This window comes from Silurus aristotelis, assembly GCF_946808225.1.
Source record: "Silurus aristotelis genome assembly, chromosome: 8".
Taxonomy (NCBI): domain Eukaryota; kingdom Metazoa; phylum Chordata; class Actinopteri; order Siluriformes; family Siluridae; genus Silurus; species Silurus aristotelis.
In genome coordinates this window covers 26519590-26534087 of record NC_139581.1, presented here as the reverse complement: position 1 = coordinate 26534087, position 14498 = coordinate 26519590, and the positions used below count along the sequence as shown (strand labels likewise).

Here is a 14498-nt window from a genome sequence, read left to right as displayed (position 1 = left end):
ATTTATATTGAAAACAAAGGATTTATAGTTAAGTTGAGCTAAGTCGGAATCAGTCATTTCATGTCTCTATGAATTTACCATAATTTAACATACATTTATTTATTAAAATTGCAAACCATGAGCTGCTCACACCACCATACAAAAAAGCATTTAAGTCATCAAACATTTCTTTTAGCTTCCACAATGTTTCTGGAACCAGATCAAATTCGGCATGGGATCTGATGATCCATTAAAAAGGACTACAAAAATGTATAAGCTATACTTCCTGTTGCCACAAGTTGGCACTATGACAAATACAATTGGCATGGTTCTGATAAACCCTTCAGGGTGAGTATTTAAAAGATTAGTTCCTCTTTCAAGTTGGTTGCTCTAGGAAAATAATTCACTATTTGCATGTATATTATACCTCATCAGTGAACATACATGTAAATTTCGGGCACATCACACAATGTACATTGAAATTATTCTTCACTTCCTGTTTGTGTGGCATAATATTTTCATTGAATGAATAAATGCTGTGTGCTGTTTAAGATGTCCAAAAATGTATGCATCATGTATGATATTCAAATTGATCTCTTCATAGGATTAAAAGTAATGAATTCATTAAGAAATCAATACTCAACATAACATTCTACATCTGCTGTTTCTTCATCATTAAACATTTAAAGGCTCTGGCGAAGGAGTTGGTGTTGAATCTATAATGATCTCAGATGTTGAGCTAATTACTGAGTTGCTCAGGAGCTCCTGGTTACTCCGACTGACTGTATAAGATTGTAAAAAGGACATTACTTATAAATCACACACTGGTGCTCATGATATTTCTCAATGATTTATAATCACACTCTTGGTGCCACCAGGATGTGTATGGGTTCCCTTTTGAGTCTGGTTCCTTCCTCATACCATCAAAGGGAGATTTTCCTTGCCACAGTCGCCCCACTCTTGCTCACAGAGGATGAATATACATACATTTACATTTAAATAAGTGAATTTTGTTTTATAGTTCTTACTTTGAAACAATGTTTATTGTTAAAGGCACTATAGAAATAAAACTGAATTGAATTACATTTATTCGCATAACTGTAAATGAGTAGGTTTTTTGTCTACTTCTACTTTTTCAAGTTATTTTTAAAATGTGTAATTTTACTTAAGTATGTTTTAAAGTATTATAATTTGCTATAATTTAAATCATAATGTTACGAAGTAAAAAATGCGAATAAAAAAAGCAAGGAAAAAAATAGCGCCCTGGAAATTTAAACTTGGTACATATTAAATGAGCTACTTACTTTTACTAGATTTTAAGACAAGTAATTGTACTACTCATTTACTTTTATAAATTTTAGGAATATTAGTACTTATTCCACCTTTGAAAAGAGGTTCAGGCTTATTGTGTGAATGAATGTAGTTTTATTATGGAATACATTTATACATGGTAAATATATTTTTAATTCGATTGTACTTTATCACTCTGCATACTTTGTTTGGGATGATTAAGCAATAAAATGGCTTAAATTGTATTACATTGTATGTTTTAAAGATATTGTAACAAACAAACCTTTTAATTAGAGGATGAGATGAGTATGAGAATAAGGTGTTTTTATACTCACTGCCAGAGATGAGGTAAATGCCTTTAGGGTCAGTGGTAAGGCAGGTGACTGCATCTAGATGAGCCACCATGGAGTGAATAACTTTCCCTACAGATAAACAGGTAGGCAGAAAGGAAGTACGGAAAAGAATTGGAATGAGAAAAAAAAAAGAATTTCTATACTATTTCAGATATTTGATTCCCTTTGAGATTCATCTGCTGATCTTGCAATTTTAGTCACGTACACAGTATAATTTGATGCCTTCTTTAGTTCATTCCTAATTACTACAACAACAAAAAGTCGTATTAATGGTAGCTGCTCGACAAAAATGCAACTGGCAACTTTGACAGCCAATTACATAACCAAAAACATGAACACACACACCTGTCTTGTTGTCCAAGAAGCGGATATTGCGGTTCTCATGAGCAGTGATTGAGATTGGTTGGGATGGATGGCTGACCACACAGTTAATCAGGGGATTGCCTGCAGAGTACAATGAAAACACATATATATTATATGTATGGCTAATAGGGATGACTCGACACCATAATTCTGGCTTCGGTACAACACCACAATGTAATAACACACAATCAATACCATAAGGGGCAACCATCCTCAAAAAAGTTAAGTCAGTTTTATATATATATATATATATATATATATATATATATATATATATATATATATATATATATATATAAAACTGAAGTATTACAATGAAAATATATTCAATTATGTCTGCACAATCCAGTGCACTCTTAGTGCCGGTCCCAAGCCCAGATAAATGGGGAGGGTTGCGTTAGAAAGGGCATCCAGCGTAAAACATGTCTCAGATCAAATACGCGGATCACGAATCAGAAATTCATACCGGATCGGTCGAGGCCCGGGTTACCAACGACCGCCACAGGTATCGTTAACCAACAGGGTACCGGTGGAAATTGGGCTACTGTTGGCCGAAGGTGGAGAAGGAGAGGAGGAAGACGTCTACAGAGACGGCAGGAAAAGGAGAAGTGTTGGAGCGTGGAGGTTTGGGTTGGTACTTTAAATGTTGGTACTATGACTGGTAAAGAAAGTGAGGTAGCTGATATGATGGAGAGAAGAAAGGTAGATATGTTGTGTGTTCAGGAGACCAAGTGGAAATGGAGAAAGATCAGGAACATTGGAGGTAAATTTTAACTGTTCTATTATGATGTGGATGGAAAGAGAAATGGTGAAGGGGTGATTCTGAAGAAAGATTACAGTAAGAGTGTAGTGGAGGTGAAGAAAGTTTCTAATAGGGTGATGAACGTGAAGCTGAAAGCTGAAAGGGTGATGATAAATGTCATCAGTGCCTATGCTCCACAAGTGGGTTGTGAGATGGAGGAGAAGGAAAAATGAAAGAGTGATGTAGTAAGCAGGAGTACAAGGAGATGCGGCAGCAGGTAAAGAGGGATGTGGCGAAAGCCAAGGAAAAGGCATATGAGGACCTGTATAAGTAGTTGGACACTAATGAAGGAGAAAAGGATTTATTGGATTGGCCAGGCAGAGGAACCGAGCTGGGAAGGATGTGCTACAAGTTAGAGCAATAAAGGATGGAGATCGAAATGTGTTGACTAGTGAGGAGAGTGTGTTAAGAAGATGGAGGGAGTATTTGATGAATGAGGGAATTGAGAGAGAGAGAAGGTTGGATGGTGTGGAGCTGGTGAAGCAGGAAGTGGATAGGATTAGTAAGGAGGAAGTGAGAGCAGCGATTAAGAGGATGAAAAGTAGAAAGTCAGTTGGAACAGATGACATACGGGTAGAAGCATGGAGATGTTTAGGAGAGATGACAGAGTTTTTAACCAAATTGTTTAACAAAATTCTGGAAGGTGGGGGATGCATGAGGAATGGAGGAGGAGTGTGCTGGTACAGGTTTTTAAGAATAGCGGAGATATGCAGACCTTCAGTAACTACAGGGGAATTAAGTTGATTAGTCACACCATTAAGTTATGGGAAAGAGTAGTGAAAGCCAGGCTGAGAGAAGAGGTGACCATCTGTGAGCAACAGTATGGTTTCATGCTGAGGAAGAGCACCACAGATGCCTTATTTGCTTAGAGAATGTTGATGGAGAAGTATTGAGAAGGTCAGAAGGAGTTGCATTGTGTGTTTGTGGATTTAGAGAAAGCATATGACAGGGTACAGAGAGAGGAGTTGTGGTATTGTAAGAGGAAGTCATGTGTGTCAGAGAAGTATGTGAGGGTGGTGCAGGACATGTATAAGGACAGTGTGACACCAGCAAAGTGTGCAGGAGGAACGACAGACTGGTTCAAGGTGGAGGTGGGACTGCATAAAAGATCAGCTGAGCCCTTTTCTGTTTGCAGTGATGATGGACAGGTTGACGGACGAGGTCAGGCAGGAGTCTCCATAGACTATGATGTTTGCATGATATTTTGATTTGTGGTGAGAGTAGGGAGCAGGTTGAGAAGAGTCTGGAGAGGTGGAGGTACACGCTGGAAAGAAGGGGAATAAAATTCAGCAGGAGTAAGACAGAGTATAAGTGTGTGTGAATAAGAGGGAGGTAGTGCGGCTGCAGAGAGAAGAGGTGGAGAAGTGAAGAAAAGAATGCAGGCAGGGTGAAGAAGAGTGGCAGGAGTGATGTGATATAAGGGTATCTGCAAGAGTGAAAGGGAAAGTGTATAGGACTGTGGTGAGACCTGCGATGTTGTATGGTTTAGAGACAGTGGCATTGAGTAAAAGACAGGAGGTGGAGCTGGAGGTAGCAGAGCTGAAGATGTTAAGGTTTTCGTTGGGAGTGATGACGATGGACAGTATTAGAAACGAGTTTATTAGAAGGACAGCGCATGTAGGACGTTTTGGGGACAAAGTGAGAGAGGCCCAATTGAGATGGTTTGGACATGTGCAGAGGAGGGACATGGGGTATATCGGTAAGAGAATGCTGAGGATGGAGCCGCCAGGACGGAGGAAATGAGGTGGAGATTTATGGATGTGGTGAGGGAAGACATGCATATAGTTGGTTTAAAAGAGGCAGATGTAGAGGACAGAGTAATATGGAGATGGATGAACCGCTGTGGCGACCCCTAATGGTAGCAGCCAAAAGAAGAAGCAGCTTATGAAGTTAATTCAGCAAAATTACAATATCATACGATTTGAAATATCATATATACCAGTATTTTTCTAGTACCATTATACAGTACATCCCTAATGGCTAATCTGCAATAAAATGTTAAATGTTATAGCTGGCTTTTCAGGGTATGAGATGATGTATTTTTTTAGCCTAATCAAAGTCTAGTTTTTTTAAATATTGTAATTATCTCACATTTAATGGCTGCAACAAGCTTTAAAAACAAATTTGGGACAGGACTACTATTTTAACCACTGTGTAATTCAATTCAGTTTAATTTGTATAGTGCTTATAACAATGTTATTGTACAAATAACATTGTCACAAAGCAGCTACAGTTACAGAAGTAATAAAAAAAAAGCAATGAGCCTAACACAGATCCTTGTGTAGCACCAGGCTTTACTTCAGTAAGTGTAGAGAACTCACCATTTACATCTACAAACTGATATCAATCAATTAGATAAGACCTGAGCCAGAAGAGAGCCGTTCCCCTAATTCCAACATTTTCCAGTCTATTGAGGAGAATATTATGATCAATGGTGTAAAAAGTGGATCTAATTTCAAGCAACACAACCATGGAGAAACAGCACTGATCAAAGAGCAGGTCATTTACCACTTTAACCATCACTGTCTCTGTGCTATGATGAGGCCTAAATCCTGACAGATAAGTTTAAAAAATGTTTATCTAATCTAAGTAATCCAGTCTAAGTATGATCATAATTGCTGTGCTACAACCTTTTCTAAGATCTTAGACATAAAGGGGAGGTTTAATATTTGCCTATAGTTGGACAGTTGACAAGGTCAAGGCCAGTTTTTTTTAACTAAAGGCTTAATAACTGACTATTATTTATAGAACAGGCTGGTTTGATTCTGCAATGATCTGTTTTAAGAAACGTAGGTAAAAGATCTAATACACAAGTTGATTACTTTCATGTAAAAATAAATTAAATATATTTGCTCTTTTGAAAAGGAATAAAAGATTATATTGTTACCTACCGAGTTATTTATTAAATTGTCTGGCTTTAAATTAATAGTATGGAGTGCATTTACATTTGCGGCATTTAGCAGACGCCCCCTGTACAGAGTAGTTTTTTTGCCAAACGTTTAACCTGTTCTTGTGAATGGCACAGCAAATGTGAATTCTGGAGGTGTTTCTGAGCCAATTCAGTGAATCATTACTCTTTTTAATACTGTGCCACCTGAGGGCCTGAAGATTACGGGCATACAATATAGAATTTCCCTTTTTCCCCCCTGTGCTCAGAGATGAATCCAGATTTTCTGAATATTTTCATGATAAATGTACTGTACTAGTGGTGTGCGATATACAGTATATCTTGTGCGATAATATTGTAATTGTTGTTTTAACAATATGCAAAAATCATATCGAGTATATCACTCATTTTCAGTAGCCAAACAAAATGCTGCATAAAGTGTTCACAAATACACTGGGTGCTGTGTACTACTGTGGTGTAGCGTGACAGATTGTGGTATTTGACACAAGTTACAATGAGTGAAGAAGATATTCAAACAACAGAAACCTTACAATCCACACAAGAATTAACTCCTAGATGTGGATTGTCATCACTAGGCGGTGGACTTGGAATCATTTAGCAAGAAAGTTTTGGAAGACAGAAAAAAAGCAACAGATGGCAAGACGGTTGAGAGATGGCTTTAAACAGCTTTTAAATATGTTAGGCCCAAGATACACGCTGCCTGGGAGAATACACTTCAGTGAAACAACGCGGCCTAAATTGTACAAACGTCGCCAAACTCTTGCACATGAGGGGCAAAAGTTTTTGCATTTTGTTCTTATTTGTACTGCACAGTTCACTTTACAACAGAGCAGCGATTTTTGTTGTTCTTTATTGAATGCTTCGGTTTTAAATAATAAATACCCTATACTTCAATATATTGTTTAAATTCATCAGTATTCTATTGACATTATGAAAGAAAGCTAGTATAATATAAGAGAAAACATGTTTTTATTACGGTCATATGCATCCTTGTTTATACACATTTTTTCACATATATCTTATATAGTTTATACTTTTAAATTTATCTACCTTCTTTTTTTCTTGATTTATTTTTCCTCATTCTATTCCCTCATGCCGGACTGTCGTAAAAAAGCATTTCACTGCATGTCGTACTCTGTATGTGTATGTGACAAATAAAATTTCATTTGATTTAAATTATCTTCTGATTATCGCTATTGACAAATTTCCAGAAAATATTTATTTATTTTTATAATCGTAGATAATGAGATATTTAAAGTCTTTGTGATTTAATGATGAGTAATATTATTCTAAAATTGTTAATAATAATTTGTCAACACACTTTTTTGCAGACTGGTAACCTCTACCATCTTTACTTCTGAGATATTTTGTAAAATACTCTTTTTATACCCAATTATATAACTAACCTGTTGACAATTATCCTAATTAGTCGGAAAATGTTCCACCTGTTTGTTTGTTTTTTTAAATAAACCTGGCTTTTTCTTTCCTTTTGTTGCCGCATATTTTTGCATGCACAAGCAAGATATTGAGCAAGCAATGAACACAACGGCATCAAAAGTCAGAACTTCTTAAGGCACCAGACACATCAGAGAACCAATCCTTTTTTAGGGACACTGGATACTAAAGTTATTAAGAATAAAAAGAGGTGTAGAACAGAACAGGTAGGCAGCAACATAATTATGAACATAACGAAAATATAAAAATAAAAAAAATGTATACAGTAAAATAAAATGTAACTGTATTCAAATCACCATAATCATAAATGCATTAGCCATTTGCAATATCCCTGATCCTAAATTTCGGTTTAATTTTATTAAAAGCTATACAGAGTAAAGAAATATAACCAAATGATTTACTTAATATTTCTTACCTTCATTTGTCTGAGCCTCTAGGACCATAATGCTTTGCTTTGTGTTGAGGTCGTAGAGGACTGTCTCACCAGTATCAAAGGACACAACAGCCTGGGACAGGTCTACATTTCCAAATGCAATGGAAGTAGGAGTTCCACGTTCTGCGGTAGAGAAATGTGTTGTTTTTTGGGAGCTTGAGAATAAAAATTCATGTTTACGCTAAAACTAGAATTTGTCTTTCACATATGCTGTATTTATGCACAAGGATTATATATACATGAATGTATATTGCTAGATTAATATTTAAAGCTAGTGGCTGTTGGGTATTGCTTATATGAATAGAAATATACAATGTTTATTTTCATAATAAATACAAAAAAAAATACTCGTGGAATGCTCTCAGGCTACATTTTAACATCCATATTTAACTGCCATGCACAACCTCAATCCCAGAAATGTAGAATGCCGTGTAAAATGTAAATGAAAACAAAATGCAAATTTGATTTGCAAATCACACAAACACATTTTATTCACAATAGAACAAAAAAAACATATCAAATGTTTAGAGTGAGAAATTGAACTATTTAAAGAAAAAAATTAGGGAATTTTGAAATTAATGACAGGCCATGTTTACCACTGTGTAGCATTCCCTCATCTTTTAACAACTGTCCATATACATTTGGGAACTAAGAAGACCATTTGCTGGGAGTGTCAGCCCGCCTGTGCACTGCTGGCATTACCGCCTCAATCACAGAGGAAACACCCCCTCCCAACCAGCTGCACGGAATTGGCGTCTAATTTTCTGGCACTTATAAGGACGCCTGAATCCTCCAGTCAGTGCCAGATTGTCTTTAGGCTTGCCCTGAACTCTCTCCAGCGTATTCTCTGTTTTGTTTGTTTGTTTCTGACCTGACTATTCTGTCCTCTGGTTTCCGGCTCGGCTCGCGCTGAACGCGCTCCGGTTTCCGGCTCAGCTCTGCTCTGCTCGCGCTGAACGCGCTCCGGTTTCCTGCTCGGCTCTGCTCTGTTCTGCTCTTCCGGCTCGGCATCCTCGCCCTCCGCGTAGGATCGGCTCCCTGAATCGGCTCCCTGAATCGGCTCCCTGAATCGACTACCTAAATCGGCTTCCCGATTCGGCTCTGCACAGCTTTTCTCCCCTGCTCCTTTTGCATCTGCCTTGGATCCTATAACCTGAACTTTCTGACAGAACAATCTGGCCAACATGGATCCCGTGGATGTACCTGCCTCTAGCGCCGATGTAGCAGCCTTGTCTTGCCGACAAGCAGCGCAGGAGCAACAAATCCAAAACCTCTCTACTGGCGTGCAGGAAATCATGGGATTTTTGCGCACACGTTTTGGTGACCGACTCACCACAGGTGCTTCGCCGCCGTCGTCACCTGCAGCCCCGGCCCGGCCGGCCCTGCTCGTCCTACCACCCCTTCGGCCATGCGTGAGCCTCAGCTCGCGCAACCAGCCCGGTTTTCAGGCGACCCGGACTCCTGCCGATCGTTTGTTATGCAGTGCGACCTGATTTTTAGCATGCAGCCCTCCCAGTTCGGTACAGAGCGCTCCAAGGTGGCCTACGTCATTTCCCTCCTGTCAGGCCGGGCCCTAAGGTGGGCCACTGCGGAGTGGGAAAGTCAATCAGCCAACCGCAGATCGTTCGCCGCCTTTTCTGCCGAACTCCGGAAGGTCTTCGGCACATCTACGCCACGCCAAGATGCCGCCCGCTCCCTGGTCTCGGCCGCACAGGGGCATCGCTCTGTTGCAGAGTTCGCGGCTGAGTTCCGGACCCTGGCCACTGACAGCGGATGGGATCGCATTGCGCTTTACGATACTTTCCTCCAGGGCCTCTCCTCTGCCGTTAAGGATGAACTTGCTGCTCGTGATCCGCCCCAGGATCTGGATTCACTGATCTCATTGGCTACACGCATCGATCGGCGCATAAAGGAACGCCGCCGGGAGCGTGGTTACCCTGCTCAGAGCCTAGATCCTCACGATCCTTCAACTGCGAGCTGTTCCCCACCTCGTGCCTTGGGTTCTGGCACCCGTTCTTTCTCTCCGCCGCCAGCCATGGAGATAGGACGCCACCACCTGACCCCCGCTGAGAAGGAAAAACGTCGGTCTCTAGGTCTATGCCTCTACTGCGGGGGTAAAGGGCACATAGCCGCCTCCTGCCCGGTAAAAGGCAAGGCTCGTCGGTAAAGGGGGGAGCACCCACGAGCCACTCCTTCCCTGCTCCCTCCAAACCCACTATCTTGGTCCACCTTCAGGTTGGCCCCGGAGGCACAGAATTGGCTGCTTTCGTCGACTCTGGGGCTGATGCCGAATTCATCGACCTCAAGCTTGCCCAGCAACTGCTGGTTCCCAAGGAACCCTTATCCGAAGCTCTGCTGATCAGAGCCCTGGACGGCAGCCTTTTAGGCCGGGCCACGCACCGCACTAAGCCTCTACTCATGTCAGTGGGGGAACAACATCAGGAGTAGCTTTCCTTCCTAGTCATCTCCTCTCCCCAAGCCCCCGTTTTGCTCGGGTTCCCTTGGCTTCGGAAACACAATCCACGTGTTGATTGGATAACAGGGCATATTCTGGATTGGGGTGTGCATTGCTTCGGCCACTGCCTTGCTCCCCCGCCACCCAAACCACTGCCGGCTGTCACTCCCGAGCACTCCGAGTTAGCATCGGTTCCTGCGATCTATCATGGCCTTGCGCGCGTGTTCAGTAAGGCCTTGGCTACCTCCCTGCCTCCCCACCGGCACTTTGACTGTGCCATCGAACTGCTTCCCGGAGCCAGTCCCCCTAGGGGGCGCCTGAATCAGTTGTCCGCCCCGGAGAGGACTGCCATGAACCAGTATATCCGGGAGACCCTGGCGGCGGGTATCATCCGACCATCCTCCTCCCCGGCTGGGGCGGGTTTCTTCTTTGTTGAAAAGAAGGATGGGTCCCTACGCCCCTGCATCGACTACCGGGGTCTTAATGCTATCACTGTCCGGAACCGTTACCCCTTACCGCTTATGGCCTCGGCGTTTGAGCTCCTGCATGGGGCCACGATCTTCACTAAGCTGGATCTACGCAACGCGTACCACCTGGTGTGTGTCAGGGAGGGGGATGAGTGGAAGACCGCCTTTAACACCCCAGCCGGACATTACGAGTACCTCGTCATGCCGTTCGGCCTAACCAACGCCCCGGCCGTCTTTCAGGCTCTAGTCAACGAGGTCCTCTGTGACATGCTCAATACGTTCGTGTTCGTCTACCTGGATGATATCTTGATCTTCTCCCATTCCATGGACGAGCACGTCCGGCAGGTGCGTCAGGTCTTGGAGAGGCTTCTCAAGAACGGGCTCTACGTAAAACCCGAGAAATGTGAGTTCCACACCTCACATACCTCGTTCCTGGGATACCTGCTTTCAGCGGGGAATATCCGGATGGACCCTGCCAGGGTCCAGGCAATCCGGGACTGGCCGACCCCCACCTCCCGCCGCCAATTACAAAGGTTCCTGGGCTTCGCCAACTTTTATCTCCGCTTCGTGAAGGGCTATAGTTCGGTGGCGGCACCCCTCCACCTTCTGACGTCTTCCCTCCGCTCGTTCGTTTGGGGCCCCGAGGCTGAGGAGGCATTTCTGGGGCTTAAGCGGCGATTCACGGAGGCGCCTATCCTCATCTTTCCTGACCAGGCTCAGCAGTTCGTTGTTGAAGTCGACGCCTCCGGCGTAGGGGTAGGAGCGGTGCTCTCCCAGGTCTGCCCTGAGGATAACCGCCTGCATCCTTGCGCCTTTTATTCCAGGCGCCTTAGCTCCTCGGAACGTAACTACCCGGTGGGTGAGAGGGAGCTCCTTGCCGTCAAACTGGCCTTGGAGGAATGGCGCCATTGGTTGGAGGGTGCGGAGGTCCCCTTTCTGGTCTGGACGGATCATCGCAACCTTGAGTACCTCCAATCGGCTAAGCGACTCAACCCCCGACAGGCCAGATGGGGCCTTTTCTTTGGCCGCTTCCAGTTCTCTCTTTCGTACCGGCCTGGGAGCCGGAATGTCAAGCCTGATGCGCTCTCTAGAGTTCATGCCCAGGAGGAGGAGGAGAAGCCGTGCCCAGAGACCATCCTTGCCAAGTCTGTGTCGGTCCACACCCTTAGCCTCGCTTTGGAGGAGCGGGTCAGGGATGCCCGAGACAGGGGCCCTGTCCCCGAGGGTTGCCCCACTGGTCTCCTGTTCGTCCCTGAGGGGCTCCGCTCTGGAGTTGTACAGTGGTGTCACAACTCACTGTTCTTCTGTCACCCCGGTCAGCCTCGCACCTCGTCTCTGGTCAAGGCACGCTTCTGGTGGCCTTCCATGGTAAAGGACACCCGGGACTTTGTCGCAGCCTGCCCCGACTGTGCCCAACACAAGAACCCTCGTGGCCGCCCCCAAGGTCTTCTTCGGCCCCTTTCTATTCCGAAACGCCCGTGGTCGCACATCGCCATGGACTTTGTTACCGGGCTGCCCGTTTCCAATGGCAACACGGTCGTCATGATGGTCATTGATCGGTTTTCTAAGATGGGCCACTTCATCGCCTTACCCAAGCTGCCATCTGCCAAGGAAACCGCCAAGCTGGCCCTCCAGCACATATTTCGCCTCCATGGTTTTCCCAGAGACATCGTCTCGGATCGCGGACCCAAATTCTCGGCGCTGTTTTGGAGGGAGTTCTGCCACCTCCTGGGCATCTCGACCAGCCTCTCATCTGGGTTTCACCCCCAGACGAACGGACAGACCGAGAGACTCAACCAGGATCTTGAAACTGGTCTCCGCCTCCTTTGCAGTCGGGAACCCTCCTCCTGGTCGGACAGACTTTTGTGGATCGAGTATGCCCATAACACTCTTCCCACTGCTGCCACGGGACTTGCGCCCTTCCAGGTGGTCCACGGTTTCCTGCCGCCTATTTTCTCCAACCAGGAACCCCGGTCCGCCGTTCCTTCTGCCGCCCTTTTCTTCCGACGCTGCCGTCGAGGCTGGAGGACGGCCCGAGCAGCCCTGCTCAAAAATGGCATAAGGCTTTGCCAGGGGGCCAACCGTAGGCGGTGCCTAGCCCCCCACCACCGTGCCGGGCAACGTGTATGGCTCTCTACTCGGGACCTTCCCCTTAAGGCCACCTGTCGGAAGCTCGCCCCGCGCTTCATCGGCCCCTTCCCCATTTCCAAGGTCGTCAATCCCGTGGCCCTCCGACTCAGGCTCCCCGGGGCACTCTGGGTCCACCCGACCTTTCGTGTCTAGGGTTCGACCCGTTCGGGCCTGCTCCCTGGTGCCCTCCGCCAGGCCCCCTCCGCCCGCCCGGGTCATTGGTGGGGGTCCTGCCTACACCGTGCGCCGCCTGCTCCGCTCCCGTCGTCGTGGTCGGGGCCTTTAGTAGCTTGTGGATTGGGAGGGCTATGGTCCTGGGGAGCGCTCCTGGGTCCCCTCCCGCTTTGTCCTGGACCCTGACCTGATTGCTGGCTTTCATCGGGCCCACCCGGGCCAGCCTGTTGGGGCGTCCGGGGCCGCCCTGGATGGGGGGGTACTGTCAGCCCGCCTGTGCACTGCTGGCATTACCGCCTTAATCACCGAGGAAACACCCCCTCCCAACCAGCTGCACGGAATTGGCGTCTAATTTTCTGGCACTTATAAGGACGCCTGAATCCTCCAGTCAGTGCCAGATTGTCTTTAGGCTTGCCCTGAACACTCTCCAGCGTATTCTCTGTTTTGTTTGTTTGTTTCTGACCTGACTATTCTGTCCTCCGGTTTCCGGCTCGGCTCGGCTCGCGCTGAACGCGCTCCATTTCCGGCTCGGCTCTGCTCTGCTCGCGCTGAACGCGCTCCGGTTTCCTGCTCGGCTCTGTTCGCGCTGAACGCGCCCCCGCTTCCGGCTCGGCATCCTCGCCCTCCGCATAGAATCGGCTCCCTGAATCGGCTCCCTGAATCGACTCCCTGAATCGACTCACTGAATCGGCTTCCCGATTCGGCTCTGCACAGCTTTTCTCCCCTGCTCCTTTTGCATCTGCCTTGGATTCTATAACCTGAACTTTCTGACAGGGAGAGGAACGTTTCCCCATTTGTGTCTGAAACTAGATAGATTAGAGCTGCACAAGAGTCCTTTTTTTTGTCATATGCTTTATTTTGTTTCATGATGCACCAAATGTTTTCAATTGGTGAAAGCTCTAGACTGCAGGCAGACCAGTCCAGAACTCTGACTCTTGTACAACAGACCATGGTATTGTAATAGGTGCAGTATGTAGTTTTATCATTGTCTTGCTGAAATATTCAAATCCTTGAGTAAAAAATACGTAATTTGGAGGGAAGCATATGTTTTTCTAAACCTGTACATACCTTTCACCAAATTGATGGTGCTTTCTTCAGATCTGCAAGCTGCCCATTCCATAGACACTAATGCACCCCTACACCAACAAAGATGCAAACTGATAACAATCCAGATGATCCATTTCCTCTTCAGTTTTTAAAAAGATTTTTTAAATTTAGTTTTTTCTGACCACAGAACAGTTTTCCACTTTGCCTTAGTCCATTTTAAATGAGCTTTGGCCCTGTTTCTGGATCATGATCTGATGCAGAGCTTTAACCTGCATTTGTGGCTACCATTTCTAGAGGTGTTTCTAACCAATGCAATTATTTTCCGTTACAGACACATACCTGTTTTTAATGCAGTGGTGCCTGAAGTCCCAAAGATTGCGAGCATCCAATATAAAATGTTTACCCTCGTTTCTTATGCACAGAGATTTCTCCAGATTCTCAATCTTTTGATGCTATTAGGTACTATAGATGATATTTTTACAATGTTATGTGCGGAACATTATTTGGAAATTGGTACACAATTTGTAGAAGCAGTTTTTCATAGATTGGTGAACCTCAACCCTGTGACTCACTATGCATCTTCACTTCTGAGAGACTCTTACTCTCCAAAATACTGTTTTATTTTTATCCAATCATGTTACA

The 14498-nt window shown here is 44.9% G+C and overlaps 1 protein-coding gene across 3 annotated transcripts in view; it reads right to left on the bottom strand.

The window, feature by feature from the left end:
- strn4 (striatin, calmodulin binding protein 4) overlaps positions 1-14498 on the bottom strand; it is a gene marked incomplete at its 5' end in the record, with an annotated part of 41171 nt that overhangs the window by 3187 nt on the left and 23486 nt on the right. For all 3 annotated transcript variants that reach the window (XM_083548862.1, XM_083548863.1, XM_083548861.1), the window contains 3 exons: positions 1605-1691; positions 1968-2066; positions 7566-7706. In XM_083548862.1, the coding sequence (XP_083404988.1) occupies positions 1605-1691; positions 1968-2066; positions 7566-7706 (327 nt within the window). The remainder of the gene's footprint in view (positions 1-1604; positions 1692-1967; positions 2067-7565; positions 7707-14498) is intronic.